Genomic DNA, 20,837 nt, shown 5'->3' with positions numbered 1-20,837 from the left:
GCATTAGACTTTTGATAAATATCTCAGTTATTGTAAGATTGTTGTAACTTTTATATTAAGCAAAATTCGATAAAAATTATAAGTATGCTTTGCCGTCGAGAGTTGAGTAAAATATGTAACATTTTATTGAGTTTGCTCTCCAAATTAAATAGATTTTGTTGTGCTTGTTGTTGTTGATTGCTGTTTGCTGCTGTTAATGTTTATGATCTGTGATCTGTGTGGAGTTTATTACCTGGACTAAACTGCCAGCACTGGCATTTGGTTGTTATATCATTCGAGCTGGCCGCTATGAAGAGAGGCAGCTCAAAGAACTTTTCGCACTCGGGATCGACGTAGACGCTGCTCCGTCGACTGCTGAACTGCTCCAAGTCGCGAATGCCCAAAACTTTGCCAACCATTTTTAAGTCGCTTCTTTAGGTTGTTTTTCTTGTTGTTTTTGTCTGTTGTGTTTTACTTGATGTTGTCGTTTTATTTTCTCTCTTTTTTTTGGTTTACTTTGCTTTTTGGCACCGAGTATTTTATTTTTATTTTACTTTATGTCACAGCCACAACAAATACATTTATGTAGATTTTCGGTTGTCTGTTATTTATATTTCGCCGCTTGTTTTTTTTATTGTTTTAATTTATTGCGCTCTGCAATTTGCTTGCCTCGTTTATTCGTCGTGCGAGCGGCGCAGCGCAGCACTTGAATTAAACTTGTAGTACATTCAAATATATCAATTCACATTTTATATTTTTACTGCAATTTTTATTTCATTCTCTTAGCCTTTTGTTTTTGGAAGAATTTCAAAAATGTTATATTAAAATTCAAATTGATTGTCGATTGATTTTTTTTAGTGAGTTGAAAAACATCATTAAAAAATGGTTTCGTGCGTTTTTTTTTTTTTTTTGTCAATCGAAATCAATTCAAATCAAAATCGATTCGATTCGACAAACTCATAAGTCCGTAGGCCTACATACGTCCGATTCGTTTAAATGCGTTCAATGTTCTGATCGGCCGTCAAGTTTATTGCGGGAACGAAACCGAAAGGCACACCAATTGGGGTGGCCAGTCAGCCAGCCAAGAGAGAAAACAAAATCAAGAGAGCGCGACCAGTGTGAGAGAACCAGCATGCAGTCGTGTGTATTTGGAGCGAGCGGCAGAGCGACGCGTCGTGTGATCACTGACTGGCGCGTGCAAGCTTTGCTAAAGCTTGTTTTCTTGCTTCTCTTTGCCTGTGTGGGTGTATTTGTTTTTCTTTGCGATGCACTGCGCTCGCTATTCGTATTCTTTATTATTTGTTTCGTTTAGGTTTTAACTTTTCGTTAGCGCCGACAACGCTAACAGCGACGTCAGCGTCAACAGCTGTTTTCTGTTTTCGTTCTTGCTGCCTGTTGATCGCCCGTTGACAGCTTTAACTCTTAACATGAAAACGAAAGAGTGTGAATGGGAGTGTGAGTGTTAGTAAGAAGGTAAAACTGAGAGAGAACGACCCAAATCTCAGTGTAAATTCTTTTATAAATAGCCCCTGTAAAGTGAGGGAAATTTCGTAAGCTCACGATTTGGCAATGCACATATCGTGCATATGAAATTAAATGCTTGGAAAAGCCACAAAGAATGTTGGTATTCAAAATTCCTGTATACGTTACGTATACGTAACGAGCTCAGGTTGGGAAATGCCTCGATAAAATTTGTTTATGGCCAAGTTTCTATTTTAGACAGCAATTTAAATTTATGAGCCTTTGGCCCGCATTCATTGCCTCAGCTTGCCGGCCCAATAGGTGGCAAGTGGAAAATAGTCAAAATATTTGTGGAAAATTTTTGTGTTAACCTCTGCCTAATACATACCGATTTATTTATGAAGACCACAGCATGATACTGTTTAACAATGGGAAATAAGAAATAATGAAAATGGAATTCATTTTTGAACGCCATATTAGGGAATGCTGAAATTGTCTTTCAAAATGCTGTTAAGTTGAAAAATATTAAGGGAAATTAGGTTCAGCATACAAGTATATGTTTAAATTTAATTTTGAAATTAAACTATTACGTAATAATATAAAGTAATCAAAGTATTTAACAAATTCAGAATAATCAAGACACATTTCATAATATTATATTTTGCTATCCATTCCATAATGTTTTCAACTATTACGATTCATTCAAAAAATTTTTATTTACCTACATGCAGATTTCTTGCTCCATTCATACCCCAAAGAACATCTGTAATGTTTCTGAAAATCTCACGTGATATTTTCTATTTCCTTTGCTGTGAAACGCATTTCAACAACAACGAAAAACATTTTATTTGCCGCTTCCCATTTGTGTTTACCTTTCTTTTTACGCTTTTTAGCATTAGTTGAACGATTCTCATATACACAAATTGATTTTTCACATGTTTCGTCAGTGAAGGTACGTGAAATCTTTTTGCCATTTGTTTACACACTCATTATACATATATGAATGCAAATATATATTTATCGAATATAATGTATATATACCAGTCTGTATGTATAGCATTATATATGTATATTAAAAATAAACAACGCGTGGCCATTGTGAAAATTTGTGTTTTTCATCGTCGCACACAGAATAAGTCAAATGATTAATTAGCCAACCCGTGTTGCAGCAAGAGAATGAAAATATGTATGAAAAATAAAAAAAAAACTTTGGCAATATTCTAAAAATGCTTGAATCAGCTTTTCCTAAAATGTATTCTCGGATGAGTCAAAATTTTGAATTTCGAATGCCAACAATATCTTGCTCAACACCTTTAAATTTCCTAAAGATCATTATTTTTAAAAACGTAGGACGGAATAAATCAAATGTCTTGCAAACACTAATTTCCGTCACGTTTCGCCGACATTTTAATTGGTCAACAACAAGTATAATGTATAACGTATGCGTCATATTAACTTAATAGTAGTATCTAGATAAAGGCTATAAAAAATGAACCTTTGGCATTGTTGCGCCATAACAGAGATGTAATACATACTTTCGTAGGGCCTCGATTTCGTCGTATGCTTTTAGCTATTTAAAATTCATTTAAACAGAAATAAAAGTTCATATTTGCTTAGTAAACTTTCGCTCAATCACTGAAAGGTGTAATGCTCTTAGCTGTTACCAGTTCTTTCTTATCATATATAAGTGCAATAAAGATATTTTCAGTTGAGGGGACTTTTCTGGACTTTTGAAACTATAAAAAAGATTGCTCTAATAAACTGCATACAAAATAATCAAAGTAATTTTTGACTCAAGAGTTTTTTAAATGAGAGTAAATTATTGGCAAAGTTCTATCAAAAAGACTAGAAAAATTATAAATATAAAGTTTTTCATTGGTTGAAATACAAATATTTAAATAATTATGACTTAATAATCGTTGCAACTGATAATCAATTTATTGTAAAAGGAACGCTTTAAAAGTCATAATAAATGGCAAACAATTCCGAGATTAATCGCGGTTATTAAGTTAATTCGCAGTTAATTGAGTACCTATTAAAGATTACTATTTATAATATCAGATATCTTTATAGAACAAAACCATTTCAGTCTCTACTACTTATAATAAGTATGCCGAAATGTGAGATATGGACAAAGATTGTAGTCCAATTTAAGTGTACTAATTCTAATTGACGTAGTTTATTAACCAATTCATGAACAGATTCTAACACACAACTCACGATTTCTTCACAATTATTTGCAAGGTTTGTTAATTGATGGACACATCATGCGCGCCAAAGAATTTATTCGTGATAAATATACCAAAATATAGTTAGAATCTTGTGGCAACGAAAGTCAAAAATGCTCCAAATTACTAATAAATAAGGTAGGAGCTGAAATTCAAATGGAAGAAATCAACATCAAAATGCGAAGTTGCGGGAATTCTTTATAAAAAATAGTTTATAATTTCTAATAATTGTTAAAATTAAATGCCTGTTTTCTTGGTTAATTTTTTGATAAGCTCAAAGCTAAATTTGCACAAAAGCAACGTATGGCATTTACATTTATCCATAAGAATTTCCGAGAACTTTGCGGCATCGAAATAAAATTAATTTGCGCACTTCTATTATAACTGCCACAGAAAATTATTATGGAATAACGCCAATTTAAACATAAATATTTGCCCGAATAGCAATTGCAAAATTATCTTTACACTTCTTCAAAGAATTGCATTTTCCCTGTAATTCCTATATCGTATACAGAAATACATACTTAGGTATATGTATTTCGCATTTACTGACATTTGCATGTCAAGAGAATTGCGAATCAGAAGCAAACTGCAAGATAATTTGCAATTGAAATCAACAACAATAAATGAGAAACAAACAAATAAAATTATTGTGACATGATCTAATGTGCAATTTTTAGTACAACCAAAAGAAAAGCGGAAACAATATAGAAAGGAAAATGCAAAGAAAATTAACAAATTGCGGGGAAACCTTATTCCTCAAGCGCTTGCATGGGAGGTCAGGTAAATTGCAAATGCAGTTTATTAGACCTTTTTCTTTGAGGTGCTTCAACTTGACTGGTTGACGCTTGACGACATTCTCGAAGCTGCCAACTACAACAATTATAATAACAACAATTGCTCATTCACAACAACGACAACAACAAGACAACCGCCGGCAGCAGCTAAATTTAAGTTTGCTACAAACCAAAGAAACCGCAACCCAAAACACGTTCCACCATTTTAATCTTTTTTTCTTCGGTCTTTCCTTTATTCATTTGAATTTTTTTTTAGTTTATTTAATTTTGTTGTTGTTTTATTTTGTTTTGGCAAGATAAACAGAAAATTCGTGTTGCGGTTGTGTCTTGTTTCGTTGATTTTCACAGTGACAAAGTTTGCTAATTGAAACAACGCGTCTTCGAAAATAGATTTAAGCACGCGCTTGAAGCAAACTAATTCCAAGTAATATGCTAAATTTACCTCCAAATTGACAACAGTTAACCCATTAAGTTGGCGACATTTAATTCTATATTTCGCCAAAAAGTGTGCTATAGATTTGACCATGAATAGAGTACAAAGTGCAACTCGAAATAGACCCCAGAATTTATTTTAAATTTGATGTTGAATATAAAAGAAACTTAAAATTATTTAAAAGCTTGTCTTTTGAGCAGCCGAAATTGTAGCTTTTTTGTAATTTACAGTATTTGCACCTAATAACATTCATAACATTAAACATATTTTTAAAATTAATATTTTTATTTAACTGTTAAATAAAATGTTAAGCAATTTCTGTATTTTAACTAACAAATAAAGACGACTCAACCTTCAAAAAACGTAAATATTTGATATGAAAAATTAATAATTTACTTTATCTGTCCATATATCTCAGTCATTCTTTACTTGGATTATAGCAAAATTATTTAAAGAGCTTTATATATACTGAACCATATTTAACCTATACATGAACCGGTTCACAACAGAGCAAAAGGGAGAGCACGCTTTCATGGGAGTTCTCTCACAGCACACTTGGACTATTGCACGATTTTAATCAGTTAATCAATTAAATTATTTACTGCTCTGAATGAGCAATCGTCCCGTTGCATATTTAGCATGTTTCTAAAAATAAATACGCACAATACACATAAACATTCATAAAGAGACAGAGACACAATTCAACGCGCATGAAACTCAATTAATATTCGACTCTGATGGAGTAAAAATTAGCACATTCAATTCCTTTTTTTCTGAGCGTAAACCAAAACCAAGAGCTCATGACAAAAGTTCAGAAAATAAAGCACACATATTCTGCAAAGAATTCTTTCTTTATTTCTGGGTAGTTTTCCATGTGAAAAATTGAATAAGTTCTGATCTGCTCCGAATAATTTGCAAATGCATAATAATTAAATTTGCGTTTTAAGTGGGCGGCTTTTACTGCACAGAAAGACACGAGCAGCTGCCGTGTCAAATTTGTTTAGTATTTAATCAAATATATGATAATATAATAAAAATATCAAATGGACAAATTTAGCAATTGATTAGTTTATTGGCGACTCTTTGAGCCTGGCACAAAACCGTAAAAAAAAGAAATTTTATTAGAGACATGTGCCAACAAATTGAAGTTACTTTTGATCTGGTTCTATTTTATCATGATTTGTGTGAGATGCATTAAAAAATCACAATATTAAATGGGTTCAAAATTAATTAAGGTTATGTTTTTACGTTGTGTTTTCATTTGGTTTGCTGCCAATAAGCGTGCAAGTAATTTGCATATTTAGAATTTTTGTATTTGCCCTAAAGCCACAAAAATAATTTATATCAAGAGGCATTCCAAAGGTAATGAAATAATGCACAGTTTCTGTTGCAAATATATATGAAATTATCAATTCTTTTTAAGATTTTATTTATGTTTATGTTTTATTTTGTTTTTCAACTTTATCAATTTATATCAAGAGGCATTTCAAAGTTCCAAGCTTCAATGAAGTATATTAAAATATTGTAGCTACAAGTTTTAAGAATTTATAAAATATCAAATATTTTGAATTCTAAAGTATCTTTTAGTCAAGAATAAATTAATTTTCATACGATTTACAGCTCAATTATTTTGACTGAGTTGCGTTCTACTTATTAAATATCCATTATATCGATATTTCAGTAAATCATCCACAGCTGCGCTTAATACGCGCCGTATGCGTAATATTTGTAATGTGATTAATTGATTGACTGACTAACTGATCAAATGACGAACTGGCTAGCTGGCTGACCAACTGATTGGAATTGAATGCACGAGACACAGAGACCGACAGTTGAGTTATGGCAAGGTGCGATAATTAACAAGTTGTCATTTTAAGTCCGATTTTGGTTTAATGTGCATTTCGATTGCATTTTTGGAGGCTACAGCACGCACACACAAACACACTCACGCAAAAGTGTGTGTGACTATTTACATAACAAAAACACACACACGAATAGAGTGCGTATGCAATCTAAACATACTTAAAGTAATTTTATACAGCAATCAACTGACACGCGACTCGTTTCGTTAAATGTTCGTTGTGTTGTCAATATGTTGTTCTTATTGTTGTTGTGGCAAATTGACAGTTGAACGGTTGACAACTTTTGGGCAAAAGGCGCGCGTCCCGAGCTTTTGACGACAAACGAAACCGCAACGCCCGAGGGTTGAACTGAAACTGAGCATACGAACGCGATCGCCGCTCAGTCATCAGCCACTTTTTGCCACACAAGTCAAGCAAGAGTTAAATAGAGAGCGAGCGAGAGAGAGAGCGCCAAGCAGAGAGGAGCAGCGTGAGATAGCGAGAGTTACGTTTCCTAACGAACAGGTGCATAGCGTGCGCATCAAATTGTGTTCCCAAAACATAAGAGGAAACGATGATAAAAAGCTCGCAAAAGTTTATTCAATTAGAAAATCAACTCTTCAAATTAGACAAAGAAGCTTTTTGGCAATTTGAGGAGGAGAGAGGGAGAGAGTTCGTTCAACTTCACTTGATTCCGGGGGGCGCGACAGTAATGATGAGCTGAGAGCTGAGTAATATCTTTATACTGCTGCTCATTTTCTTAACAATTATTCTTTAACAATTAACATTGTTGCTCTCTTCCAGCTATCGACAATTCAATGAGCCATAAAAGGAATCGCTGCACATTTTAAATGATATTGGAATTTTTATTTATATAATTTATCGAGTTTATGCGATTGCTGTTTCTTATAATTGTTTATTGAAATGAGCTCTAGTGGCAAAATCGAGTGTGCTTATTAGCCATGGTTAAGTCAACTTTGTTGTCATCATGTGATCTCAGCTTCGATTGTTAAATTATCGTTGTTGTTGCTTCAACTGTTGTTGTTATTGTATTGTGCAATGCGCAGAGAAGTGTGAATCAAATTTGACATTTTCTATAAACCAATGTATCTGATAGCAGTTAACAAAGGTAATAAACTAAGCCAATAAACACTCAAAAACTACAAAAACATTTAAGGAAAATGTGTAACAGCAAAATAAATTAATAAAATATATCTTAAGCAGGGAAAGCATCGAAAAAGAATTCTTTTTACTTAATAAAAGTTTAATAATAAAAGTTTAATTAATAAATTTAAAGACATCATATATTTTTTATTTTAATTATAATAGCTCAGTTTCCATTTATATTAAAGAAAATAATAATATTCACATTTTTGAATTTTTATAATAAAAATTGAATGCCAATAAACAACTAAAATTGCTATTCAGTTTCATTTTTGTTCAATACAAGCCTACAGTAGCGTCCATAATTGTCATACCGGCTATAGTCGGACTCTCTTGCGTACAATTTTGTAGCATGCTTTTAGGCAGTTGATCTAAAAATATTAAAAAAGCATTGCATACACTTGTGCATAAATTGTGCCTGTTACAAATTTATCTAAGTGCAGTTAACATAAGTAAGAGTCTCCTATTTTCACTTGTTAACCGCTGCCATAATATTTAATTAGTATGCGCAATACCATAAATGTAAATGACAAATTAAAGTAAAAAACTAAATAAATAAAAGCATTGCACTTAACGCTGCGATATAATAAAAAAATATACATATGTAGTATTTATTATAAACATTACATCATATTTGCAAAAATAAATGGGGCAGCTGCATTAAAGCAATCGACGCTTTCTCTCTCTCTCTCCCTCTCTGTCTTCTCCTCTCTTCGATCCGCTTCTGCTATGGCTTCCTGTTATCTTAACAAAGCACCAACAGTGTTATCTATTAAGTAAATAAGAGAGCCCAACGAAAGCTGCACAGTAAGAGCTAAAGATAAAGAGAGAGAGAGAGAGAGAGAGAGAGAATCGGAGATGGGTTGGATTTCAAATATCTAGCAATCTTTTGCCGGCTGTAACTAAATTTAAACCTACGTTGTGGTTGCATGTTGTTGTTTTCGTTGTTGTTATTGCTCATTTTTTTATCAACGAGTATTTGACAATCGAAGAGCATGTAAACAAAGCAATTCGAGAGAGAGAGATGTGACGACACTAAATGCTTGACCTCACCTTAGACACACACACACATACAGACACTCAAACACACACAAGCAATGATGTGTAATTACTAATTAGTAGAGACAATAAGATAAAGGAAAAGCGTAGGGAAATGTTTAACACTATTTTTGTTGCAACATTTATCGATTGCTATTTAATGAATGAGCCACTTTTAATGAAGGTCGTTTGCCTCTTTCAGTGCCAACGATATTGGATTGGAAATTTGTAAAGGGTATGGAAATGGAAATGGGAATCAACGCCTCATTGCTATCAATCAATGGTGGCGGCTGGCAAATTTCAACAGCTGTTCCCGTCAAGCACTACAAATATTTATGACTTTCAATTAGACGTGTATTTGATTTTTACGCTTGCGAATTGTTCAAGCGTGTACAACATATAATATAACAAACATTAGCAATAGCTGTTCAATTTCTCAATTGTGATTACATGAGATTTACCACATGTAACTAAGTAAGAAGGAATTGATTCATAAGGTTAATTTAATTCCATACACTAATATGGCTCAAATTTTTATTTTTACCCAAATCGATAAATTTAGTCAAGTTCTCATAGGTATATAATAGAAATAGTATTCAGAATTTGGTATTTGCAAATTGTATTAAATGTATATAAAATCTTTTACAAATGCTTAAACTTGTCTTTCATTTAATTCAGACTTTTAAAAAAAATTTAACTTAAAGCGTTGATAGCTAAAGATCACATGGTTGAATATCTTAAAGCTATCTTAAGTCTAGTCCAAAGCTAAGGCAAAGTTTGGGAAAAAGCAATGAGAATTCTTCGAGAACTCATGAGACGACAGTCGCACGCAAGCTGTCGTGACTTGGCATACAAATACAATACACGCTCGTTTATACACTCACACACTCCCACACAAAACACACACAATGTTGGCAGTTATTATTAATAAATCTACGACGACACACACACACACACACACACACACACACACACACACACACACACACACACACACACACACACACACACACACACACACACACACACACACACACACACACACACACACACACACACTCAACAAGCTCTCTAGATGTTGATTGTTTTATGTGGATGCGGATCAAAGAAACAAAAGCACATAAAAATAAAAAAAAAGAGCGCATATAAAGTGAAGACAGAGGAAGGGACAACAAGTGGGCGTTTCATATCACTAACGGATTTGATCTCTCAACTTTGCTAAAAATGAAAAGAAAAAAAATGGTTGGTGATCTTTAAATAAAGTTCATGTTATGCATATTTGAAATTTGACAGAGCTCATGGAATTGCTTTAATCATTTTAATTGGACTAATCTAATCATAAAGAAAAACAAACAAAATTTTAACTTGAGAGAGCGGGAGAAAACAAAGCATATCCCAGAATAGAGTGAGCATGCAACAAATATTTAGAAGCACTTGCTATACCCTGCTTTTAATCTTTAATCCATTCGAAAGTTATAAAAATGTTCAAGTGTTTTTTTCTGATTTCCAATTCAATTTTATTTTTGCTCTGGTTCATTTGCCAGCGGTCAAAGCGGTCAAATTTTAAAGCAACAAATTTATTGAAAAGAATTTAAAAGCACAACAAAAAGAAACTAAACAAAATGTTTGCTTGAAAAAAAATATAATACATGAGAATGAGAGACAGTAACTTATAAGAAAAGTTACGAATTGCAATCGCCCCCGCAAACATAAATAGACAAATCCTCTTTTAAAAACTCATAACAACTAAAAATAAAAACCAAAACAAACCGTAACCTACCAAATTGGCAAATTCACAAAACAAACTGGTTTCTGCCAGTTACAGAATCATCTTCAATGGATTCCTCACTAGGCATTCGCACACTTTTCGCATATTTTTAGAGGAGGCACGTGCTCAACTGACGTAGCAGTTTCTTTCAAAAGTTTTTACAGAGACAAAGAGAGAGAAAGAGAGAGAGAGAGAGAAATACAGAAAATATTTTTTTCTCGATCTTCGCATTCATTTCATTTCAGATTTATCGATTGACCACGCAGCGCGTGTGGCACTTATGAAATATACATATCTATATATATATACAAATAGCTATAGAGATAGATATAGAATATAAGTTATCATCTGATTTGAAGGAAATTTTAAAAATATTTGCGAAAAACAAAAACAAACACCTATAAAAAATACTTTTCATCGTATTTGGAGAGGTACACAGCATGTCTCAAAAATGTATATTTTATGGTTGTTTTTTCTAATTCTTGTTTTTAATTATGAAAACAACAACATATACGATATAGTACTAAATACCATATAACTTAAGTCTATACATAATTCAAACAAATCTCTCGTCGTTTCGCGTCACAGGAGCAAAAATACTTTCGTTGTGTTTTGCGTAAGCAAAAATTGTGCTTGGCAAAAACAAATAAATATCAAATGTTAAGCTCATAAAGATGATGTTGAATATTAGTATATATCCGATAATGCATATACAGTAATATATATATTTGTATATATAATTGATGTTATAGAGATGGCACGCGGCCATTGACAAGCTCTTTGACATATTTTTGCAGATACAGTAGAAGTTAAAATAGGAATAATAATTTATTTGGATTGAATATAGAAATAGTTTTTGGAAAGTGTTTTTAGATTCGTCAAATTTTTTGTCTTTAACAAAAGTGCGTAGATAAATCATATTAATCATATGCGATGATTAAATGCAGCAACTCACAAAAAACTTTTAATTTTCGTATCTTAAATTCGAGTTCAAAACATAAAAAGTACAAAATGCTGACTAATTGGTTATATCTATATTATTTTTCATTTGTCAAGGATAGGTTCTAGAAAACTATAAATAGAAAACTACAGTTAATCCATTTTTGTTTAGTGAAAGAATTTTAGTTATAATTTCCTTAGCATTTTACATTCAATTTTTATCAGAATGCAAATACGAATTATCAACTTAAGGATAAACGTGAAAAATGAAAAAATAATATAGTGTGGAGAATGGCAGAAAAGTAGAATTTATTTTTAAACAATTTAATTGGCAGTTCGCCAGCTGCCATAAAAACGTGAATCGTTTTTGTTTTTCTTTAAGCAACAATCAACAGAAAAACAACAACACTAAGAGCTACAATAAATATAATGAAAAATTCTTTAGCTTTATGTCAAAAATATATATTTGTATTAAAGCGATATTGCAATCGGATTTTCCCAAAACAATTTCGCATGTGTCGCATAGAAAAAAAATTTCGTCAAATGATAATTGTGCCAATAGAAGTCCCGAATCGAGCCAAAAAACAAATACACTATGCTCACACGGACAGTTTATATCCGTATGTGCAAGGCCTGTTTACAATATATGCGTTTGTATATATAGAGAGAATGAAATTGAATTCAAAATCAAAATCAAGGCCAATGCCGTCAACGACTGAGAGGAGCCTCCACTAATGGATTGGATTGGCCGCACAATTGCATTTCGAACTGCAATTGGCATTAATGCAAATTGGCATCTTGACAAAATATGAGTGGGAGATGGGCTCTAAAATACAATATATGTGTATACATTATGCATATATGTATATGGACAGCTAATCTGAGCTATTATTAAACTACTCTCGTTGGACGTGGCTCTTCAAATATTGTGCAAATGTAAAATTTAATTGCCTTTGATGTGCCATAAAAATGAATTGATTTTTGGCTTTTTCCATTTCATAAAAATTATCGCGAATACAAAATTGATTTTCATATATTTGCGACAGTGGAAAAATTATTGGAAATACACAGATTGATTTCTTTTTCCTTTGTATTTTTACTCACTTAAATTTTCTGAAAGTTTTCTAAGACAATTTTATTTTAATAGATTTTGATTTATATCTGTTTTTTTTTTTTGTGTAGTTTTCTATTTTCTATTTATCTCCAACTTCTTTTTATTTGTTGTGTTGCTTACTTAAAAATGTAGGTCAATGAGTTGTATAACCTTCATTATCAGCTCATATTTAATTTCTATTGATAAGTTGTGATTGCTGATTGCGCTACCAGACCAACGGCAAAATTCTTTAATATTTATTTGGCGGCCCTTTTCAAAAGGCAAATACCACAAAAAAAAAATGAGTCAGCAAAGTGCAAAATTTCATAATATACGTGTATATATATGTATAAATATTCACATATAGAGTATATGTAAATTGCAATTTGCATTTTTCAATACAAGCGCAATATCAACGAAATTCCATGGCTCATCGAAAATAAAACCGAATTGAATAACCCAAAGATCAACTGAGCGTAGCCCAAAATCAAAACAAAAACAGAATTAAAAACTTTTAACATTCCCAGTAAAAGGGTCAAATTATTCAATCAACCAAAAAATAAAAGGCAATAAATTTAGTATTAAGCATATGCTCAATCAAATTGCAAAATGTTGGCACTTTCAATAAATGAGAAAACTAAAAAATTTAAGAAGCAGATACAGAACAACTTAAGATAGTCGTGTAAATAAGTATTTAATGGGTACTCGTATATCAAATATTTTTCAACAAGCATTTAATTTAGCTTTGACAACATAACATATATATGTTTTAAAATATATGGTTTATTGATTATTACCATAAATGTTAGAGTGTGTTGAAATATAAAAAGAGAGTTGACTTTTACGATCCATTATTTAAAATAAAAATCATAAACATAGTTTCTATTTCAATTTCCTACAGGTCATCTTATAGTCCAGCTTATTCATTAAATTCATTTGTAATTCTCGATTGCCAATTCGATTGAATAATGTTTTGATGGTTATGTTTACCAAAAGTTGTTAACATAATTTGACATGAAGCCTTCGAGCGATTTTCTCATTTTTTCTCATACCCTTTAACACTTAAAATGAGTGCGGTATGCTAAACTTGCATACCAGCTGTTTATATTGTGAGAGTTATCGATTGGCCTAACTACAGGGTATCTGCTAGTCCTACATTATTTTCACTTCTTTTCGTTTTTGCTTGCGTGTTATAATGGCAAGAAAAAAATCATATAAAATAACAGATTGATATAAGAAAAAAGCAAAAGCAAGTGTGGAATACATCGTACATTAAATCCAGTCAAACCGTTCGGGCCAGGCCAATTGGCCGGTTCGGTCACTTTTTAGGGGGCAATGTGGAAGCAGTTGGCCCGGCCCGAACAGACGGTACAGCCGTATTAGCCGTAATTATTACAAATGCCTATATTTTATTTATTTTGCTATACGAAATTGTTTTGTGCGTTTGCTGCTTGTTTTCTGTTTCTTGCGCTGTTTATTGATTAATGTATTTTTGTCGGCGGCAAAGCACAAACAAATAATATTTCATACAATACATAATGCAGCATTTAGAAAACACGAGTTCCCATTAAATTCTAAATAAAAAGATATCTATAATAGCTATTGAGATCACATGCCTCATTTCTTGTGCAGAGTAGTTAAAGATCGAAAATTCGTCTGTTTTTTTTACACTCTTTGCAAATGGAGCTCATTAGAATTTGAACTTGTTGCTACTCGTATTTATTTTATCAGAATTTATGCGCCTTTTCTTCACTTTTATAATGCATCTATATATCATTTTTGTTTATTTGCTTCAATCCTTAGGTGTTTGTTTATTCTAAAGGCTCAAATTATGACCGGAAAGTGTAGATACCACAAATAGCTTTAAATTGTAAATATTACATTTAAAAAGTCAAATATAAAATATTCTTTCATCGAACAAGAAAGTTGTACATATTATAAATTATTTAAAAGCATTCATACAACTCACCTGTTGGCTTTGGTAGATTGTAAAAATCGAGTGTTTTAATCTCCGATGTTTCCACATGTGGCGCGAATCCTTCATATAAATCACTCTCCTCCACAATGCCGCTCAACTTATCGGCCTGGGCCGACGTATCCGCACGATGATAGGGCATTTTCTTTGCCAGTTTTACTTTCTTTGTAAAATCCGTTGTCGCTTTGTTTTTTTTATTGAGCAAATGCTATGCTCAGTTTTAATCCTTAATTCTTAGAATTGTAGTTGCTATTCAAAATTTGAATTACTTGTGCGCAGTTTTAACCAAGGTATGATATAGTTATAGTTAATGTGACTAGATCAACTAATTTGTTTAGTTTGTAATTTCTTCTTGTTATTTTTCTTGGCTATGCAAAACTTATGGAGACAGAAACACTCCAATACGATGATGCCGCGCGGAATTCATTATAATGAACGATTTAAAACAAATTCTGCGATAGCATAGTGCTGAACGAAATGAAGTCTAACGCTCAAATGTCTGAAAAAAATAAAGAGAGATACAAGATTATTAGTATACGATAAAAAGTTTTTAAGCCCAAAAAATGTTCAAACAATTTTACTGATATACAAACAGTAGGTAAAAAGAGAACTTATCAAATAGAACAGATAACTCATTTTGTCTTTATTATACTTTCCAATGTTTGGCATTCCAAGTTATCGAACATAAACAAAATCTGTATAATACAATCAACAACAATCAATCAAATAAACCGATATACACATTTTACAGATATAAGTTGTTGAGCATGTTATTGCAGATATATAGTCCTTGTCACTCACACCCTCACAAAGATCAGAATTCAAGAATTGGTTCAATGACACACAAGTGAAAACAACAACTCGCTGAACATTTCATTTCATTTTGGGCCAACAACAAGAAGAACAACAAGAGAACACAAAATTTATTTCAGATTGTAGACAAGACAGGCACAATGCATAAGGCGCCTCAGTACCATAAAATACATGAAACGGCAGCAATAAAAACTCAACCGGACAGTGAGTTAAATGTGCTATATATAAATACACAACGAAAATACTTATGAGGCTCCCAAATGTCGCCCTCATCTTTGCCAATTGTCGACTCACATCTCAAGGGTGAGGGTGGTCACGGTCACAACAGCAACCAGTTCTGAGATTCCCATTCTGACGCTGATTCCTCCAATCTGATTTCAATTACAATTTCGATGTTTCATCTAAAATCCAAAACCGGCACAAATATATCTGTATTGGTAATTAAAAACAAAAACGTAAAGTATATGGCTGCAAATACAAATCATTAAAAGACATATATAAAAATAAATGTCAGCTAATACATATTTATTTAAGGACTTGCAAAAATTCTTTAGACATATTCAAAACACTACTGAGAAAATTTTAAAATTTATTCAAGATTTTTGAAAAACTCTAAAAGCATAGTAACAAGTTTTTTACTTAATTGTTTGATAATTTGATCTACTTTATGAGTTTCCATATTAATTACTTTTTTCAATAATAGATGCGTTTTAATTGAAACTAAATACTACGACATACACGACGTATGCTTAATAAGCTTAATATTAGGCTTAAGAGGTCGCTCATAAAATAAATTATAATAAATAACAAATAATATTAAAATATGTTTCAAATGCATTAAACAAAATATATGCATAGTCAACTGGCTTATGCAAAAAACAAACACATTCATCTACACACTGCGTATACTTAATATTCAGATGCAGTGCCGAAACTTGCCGGCTAAATGGCAACCATAATCCGCACACGCCAGACTAAAAGTCCATCAATATAGTTTTTAAATATTTTTCCGTATTTCGATTCTGCATTCTTCTCGACGCGCATAATTTTGGTCGAGTGCTTTCGTTTCATCGCCTGTGCCGTAATTCGCATGTTAAATAGCTCCCCTCATTCCACTCGCTACTGTTGGTAAGTAAAAACAAAAGCTAAATGCGAAAATTGAATTGCAAATTTCAATTGAAATTCTGCGCACGTATCAAAAAACCAAACGAGCAACAACAACAAAAATACGAGATCAACAACAACAACATCTTTCAATTTCATTTGACACTTTTAATGATTTCGCTTGTCAGCAACAACATTTAACTGAAAGGGGAACGTTGGGGGGAGCTCACATTGACTGACTAGACAGACGGGTCTGATAAATAGATCGTTGCGTTCGACGGACTTGTCAGAGGTGTTAAATGCTTAGAATGTGAGAGACAGCTGCCTGCCAATTCAACTTGCAACTTATCAAGGAACTGAAACGATATCAAAACCCAAAACAGGGTTGCACAAAACAAAACAAAAACTTTTGAAATTACTTACATCATGACAGCATTCTGTGCAGAGATTCAAGCTCAGCTTAGTTTTTATTTTAATAAGGTAAAGTACATTTGGGGTAAAATACTTGAATATTTCTCGAAGTGAAATCATAGGGGATATACACTGCGAATTTTCAGCTTGCCATTGTTATCAAATAACATTTTCGACAACAATAAAATAAGTCTATAGAGAACTTCAAAAGATATATATTTTATAGTTTTCAGAAAGACAAATGACATAATTATTGCTCTAGAAAAAATTCTGTGCTGTTACTTAGTCAGACATTGTGTTTGTACCTGCCGGAAGTTGGGTCATAGCCTCAATATCAAACTTATAAGCCAACAAAACTGACGATCCCCATTCAAGTTTAATTGTTATACTACAGTAGCCTCATTAGGGGCTTTCATAGGCGCATTTTACATTTAAGTATGTATTTAGTTTACTTTGAATTCATGTGCAAATTTCATATGTATGTCAATATTATGATAGTTTTACATTTCAAGGTGCCTCAATTTATCAACAAGTATTAGGTGTACTATAAAGTTATTAATAAACGTTCAAATAACAAACGTTTTATTTGTTTATTATTGAATGTCTTGTGAGACATTTGTTGACTTTTGATGCGTGTGCAATTGGCAATCATTCGTTTATCGTTATCTATTCTCTGGCAAATGTTGAAGCTAATTTAAGCTAATTAAATCAAATCAAATCAAGTCAAATGAAATCACAGTGTGCACAGAGTCAGCCAAGCAACATTTAAACGTTTGTCGCAAGTCAATTGAATTCAATTGGACAACAAAAAATTGTTGTTTTTACATCATTTGATTACCCGCCCTCAAGAGAACCCACAACACAGCACAACACTGCATAACACACAACACATAGCACAACATGGTGCGGCTAATTAAAACGTTTATGCAAATTAGCTGACACGGGATGTCATGTCGCATTGGAGGTCAGTTTATCTATCTATCTCTATTTTCCTCTCTCTTTTTAAATATCTAACTATTACTATCTCTCTCATTGCGACAGCTGCGCAGATTAAACATGGCGGCTGCCGCTGGCCAAGTGTCAGTGTTAAGTTGTTCACTGACCGCAGCATCGACAACTCAATTGTAAGCATAAAAACAGTAAAATTAGGGTATGATAGACAATATAAATAGTCAAACTGTAACAACAGTTAAATCTCTATAGATTTCTCATTTACATTTTTTGGGTAACTTCTAATCAAGCAACTGGCATATTTTGACTTGTTCTAAACATAAATATTTAGCACGATGTAGCTTTGACCTTTGCCTCCTATTATTTACATTTCCTAGGGTAACTTCTAGTCGAGCAATCAACATACTCTTTTACATTTTGCAGTTTGCAAATTTATAAGCAAGCGCCAAATGTTTGTGCTAATACAAAGCACATTCGGTCTAATCACTAGACAAATGAAGAAATACACATAACTCAAGCTCGCTTACACAAGCTGCCTGCTATGCAACGCGTTTGCTGTTCACCCACGCGAGTGACGTAAGTGTAACATGGCATAACCCAAAGATGAATGGAAATTTTACTCGACTTGCAGTTGTCTAAACAATTTTTACGTCATTTTGTGAATTGCACTTCTCGCTTAAGGAAAACTTTCCATTGTTTTCCTGTGCTATGAAAAGTTATAATTGTTATTAGACTGACGTTGCGTCGACGCCGTTTTCATATCAAAGTGCATCCACTGCATGTTTGCACAGGACACACCTAATCTAATCAGAATCTGAGTGGTCAGCAAGTGAAGCGTAAATTTCATATAACCAATATAAAGTATACGTACATAGAAGAAAATATTTAAGCAAGTAGATTCACTCGATAGTATATTAATTAAAGACCATCAATAAGAATATTAAGATAGATTCCTAACTTTTAAACAAAGAATCAAGCCGAAACCAATAAAGGTTTAGGTTTCGGTTCCGGTACGTTCCTAAGCAACTATTTCGGTAAAAGGTTCTATTTCAGTTTTCTTCTTTCGGTTTCGGTATCAGTACTGGTTACTAACGGTACACCAAATCAATTCGAAAACATTTTAAAATGATAAAATGTCGCTTTATAGTAATTATTACATCGGAGTAAATATCTCGATCTAGAGGAATACAATTTTTTGTACGAATTTAATACATTTTGAATGCCGAATAAATTTAGACCAAACCATGATCAAAATGACATTCCGCTTAAAAATCGGTAAAGTTTTGACAATGTTATGATAGTTCCAAGTTAGTCACACCCTTGACCTAGCAACTTTCAAGTCAAAATAGTTCTTAATTTTAACATGAATTGTTAAAAGAAAATGAAAGGCCTCAGAATCAAGTTTAAAGTTTCGTTTTATACTAATTACGATATAAGGAGTTGATTAAAAGTAAAAACTTAAAATATAAAATTTTTAATTTTCGATATTTCAAAGGGGGGACCCTTACCATTAACGTGGAACCATGGCTATGATGGTCGAACAATAATAAAATTTTCTAAATGCAAAAAATAAATGCAGTATGAATAAAGAGACCGAATCATGATCAAAATCGGGTCAGTTTTCTTTAAATTATAACAGTTGGAGGTTATAATTTTTCAGTTATAACTTTGACCTAGCAACTTTACCACAACTGTACCGGTACAAGCGTTTCGGTTTTCGGTTCTTAAAAGAGAATTAATTTCAGTTACAGCTTCGGTTAACGGTTCCGATACCGGCTACGGTGGTTTTCCCTGCTTTTAACAAAGCAGTAGTAATCAAATATATTAAAAATCGGAAACATTAATAGTTTATATTATTCTATATGTTAAATTTAAATAAGTTAATACATGCTAATATCGATAATATATTGTCTTTAGAAGGTTCATTTAGGTTAGGCGAACCTTCTTCAGGCTCAGTTGACATAAAATGTACTCAGAGAAGTCTTAAAATTAATAATAAAAGTATTTTAAAAATTTGTTAAGGCCATCACTAGCGACATTTAAAATTATCAGTAATTTTGTTGATAAGGTCAATTAGTCTTTACTTGAAAATACTCTTGATGTAAAAACTAATTACATTAGTAGTTAATTGTGTTATTGCCCAGGTTTATCAAAAATTCCCATCGTAAACACCTTTCAAGCCATATTTAATTATAGTTGAGTTGCCAAATAGGTCACTAAACTGAACCGTCTATACGTTTTATGACTTTTAGACACACTTGGGCTAAATTTGCATAGGATTTTATGTTTAAGGTATAATGTTTTGAGGGCCTTGCCTACCGTTTAGAGTAAGTGTGCTACAGAACTAAACTAGGCTAAGTACCTGGCAGCTGTCACTTTTCACAACCCTCTCCGGCTGCGAGTGCACTGACTTGGCCATGCCCACCCACGCGAATCTCCAGGGACATAATAAAAAAGGCAAGAAAACGAAGAAGAAATTTAGAAATTGTGTCAATTTAGAAACAGGCAAAATAAAAGTATACAAAAATATGAATCATGTCATCGTATGCTTTAAGTAAGACCTTAAAGTACATACAGTATGTCAAGTAAATGTGTTGACAAAGATAATATTCAAATATTTAATGCAAAATAAAGAAAATTCTTTTTGATTTGGTTGCCAATAATTTTCAGTACCAATTACAAAATAAATTCTAATATTCCTTATGTTTTGCAAAATACAATTAAGTATCGACATTTTTTTTTTTTGTTAAAAGTGTTATTTGACAAACTGTACATACAAAACAGTCACTGAATGTGGGCCAACAGAAAGCATATTGAGAGTGTCGCGCTCCATGAAGGGGGG

General features: G+C 32.5%; 1 protein-coding gene across 8 annotated transcripts in view; it reads right to left on the bottom strand.

Moving 5' to 3' along the window:
- LOC117780434 (GTPase-activating protein skywalker) overlaps nucleotides 1-20,837 on the bottom strand; it is a 49,848-nt gene that overhangs the window by 16,369 nt on the left and 12,642 nt on the right. For 4 of the 8 annotated variants that reach the window (XM_034616970.1, XM_034616966.1, XM_034616964.1 and 1 more), the window contains exon 2: nucleotides 14,711-15,215. In XM_034616970.1, the coding sequence (XP_034472861.1) occupies nucleotides 14,711-14,858 (148 nt within the window). In that variant the 5' untranslated portion in view covers nucleotides 14,859-15,215. Of the gene's footprint in view, nucleotides 1-232; nucleotides 1,525-6,920; nucleotides 7,104-14,710; nucleotides 15,216-20,837 lie in introns of those variants that run through there. The other 4 variants (XM_034616963.1, XM_034616962.1, XM_034616965.1 and 1 more) reach the window with 4 other exon arrangements.

The sequence above is a fragment of the Drosophila innubila genome (assembly GCF_004354385.1).
Source record: "Drosophila innubila isolate TH190305 chromosome 2L unlocalized genomic scaffold, UK_Dinn_1.0 4_B_2L, whole genome shotgun sequence".
Classification (NCBI taxonomy): domain Eukaryota; kingdom Metazoa; phylum Arthropoda; class Insecta; order Diptera; family Drosophilidae; genus Drosophila; species Drosophila innubila.
This window is presented reverse-complemented; position numbering and strand designations above follow the sequence as displayed.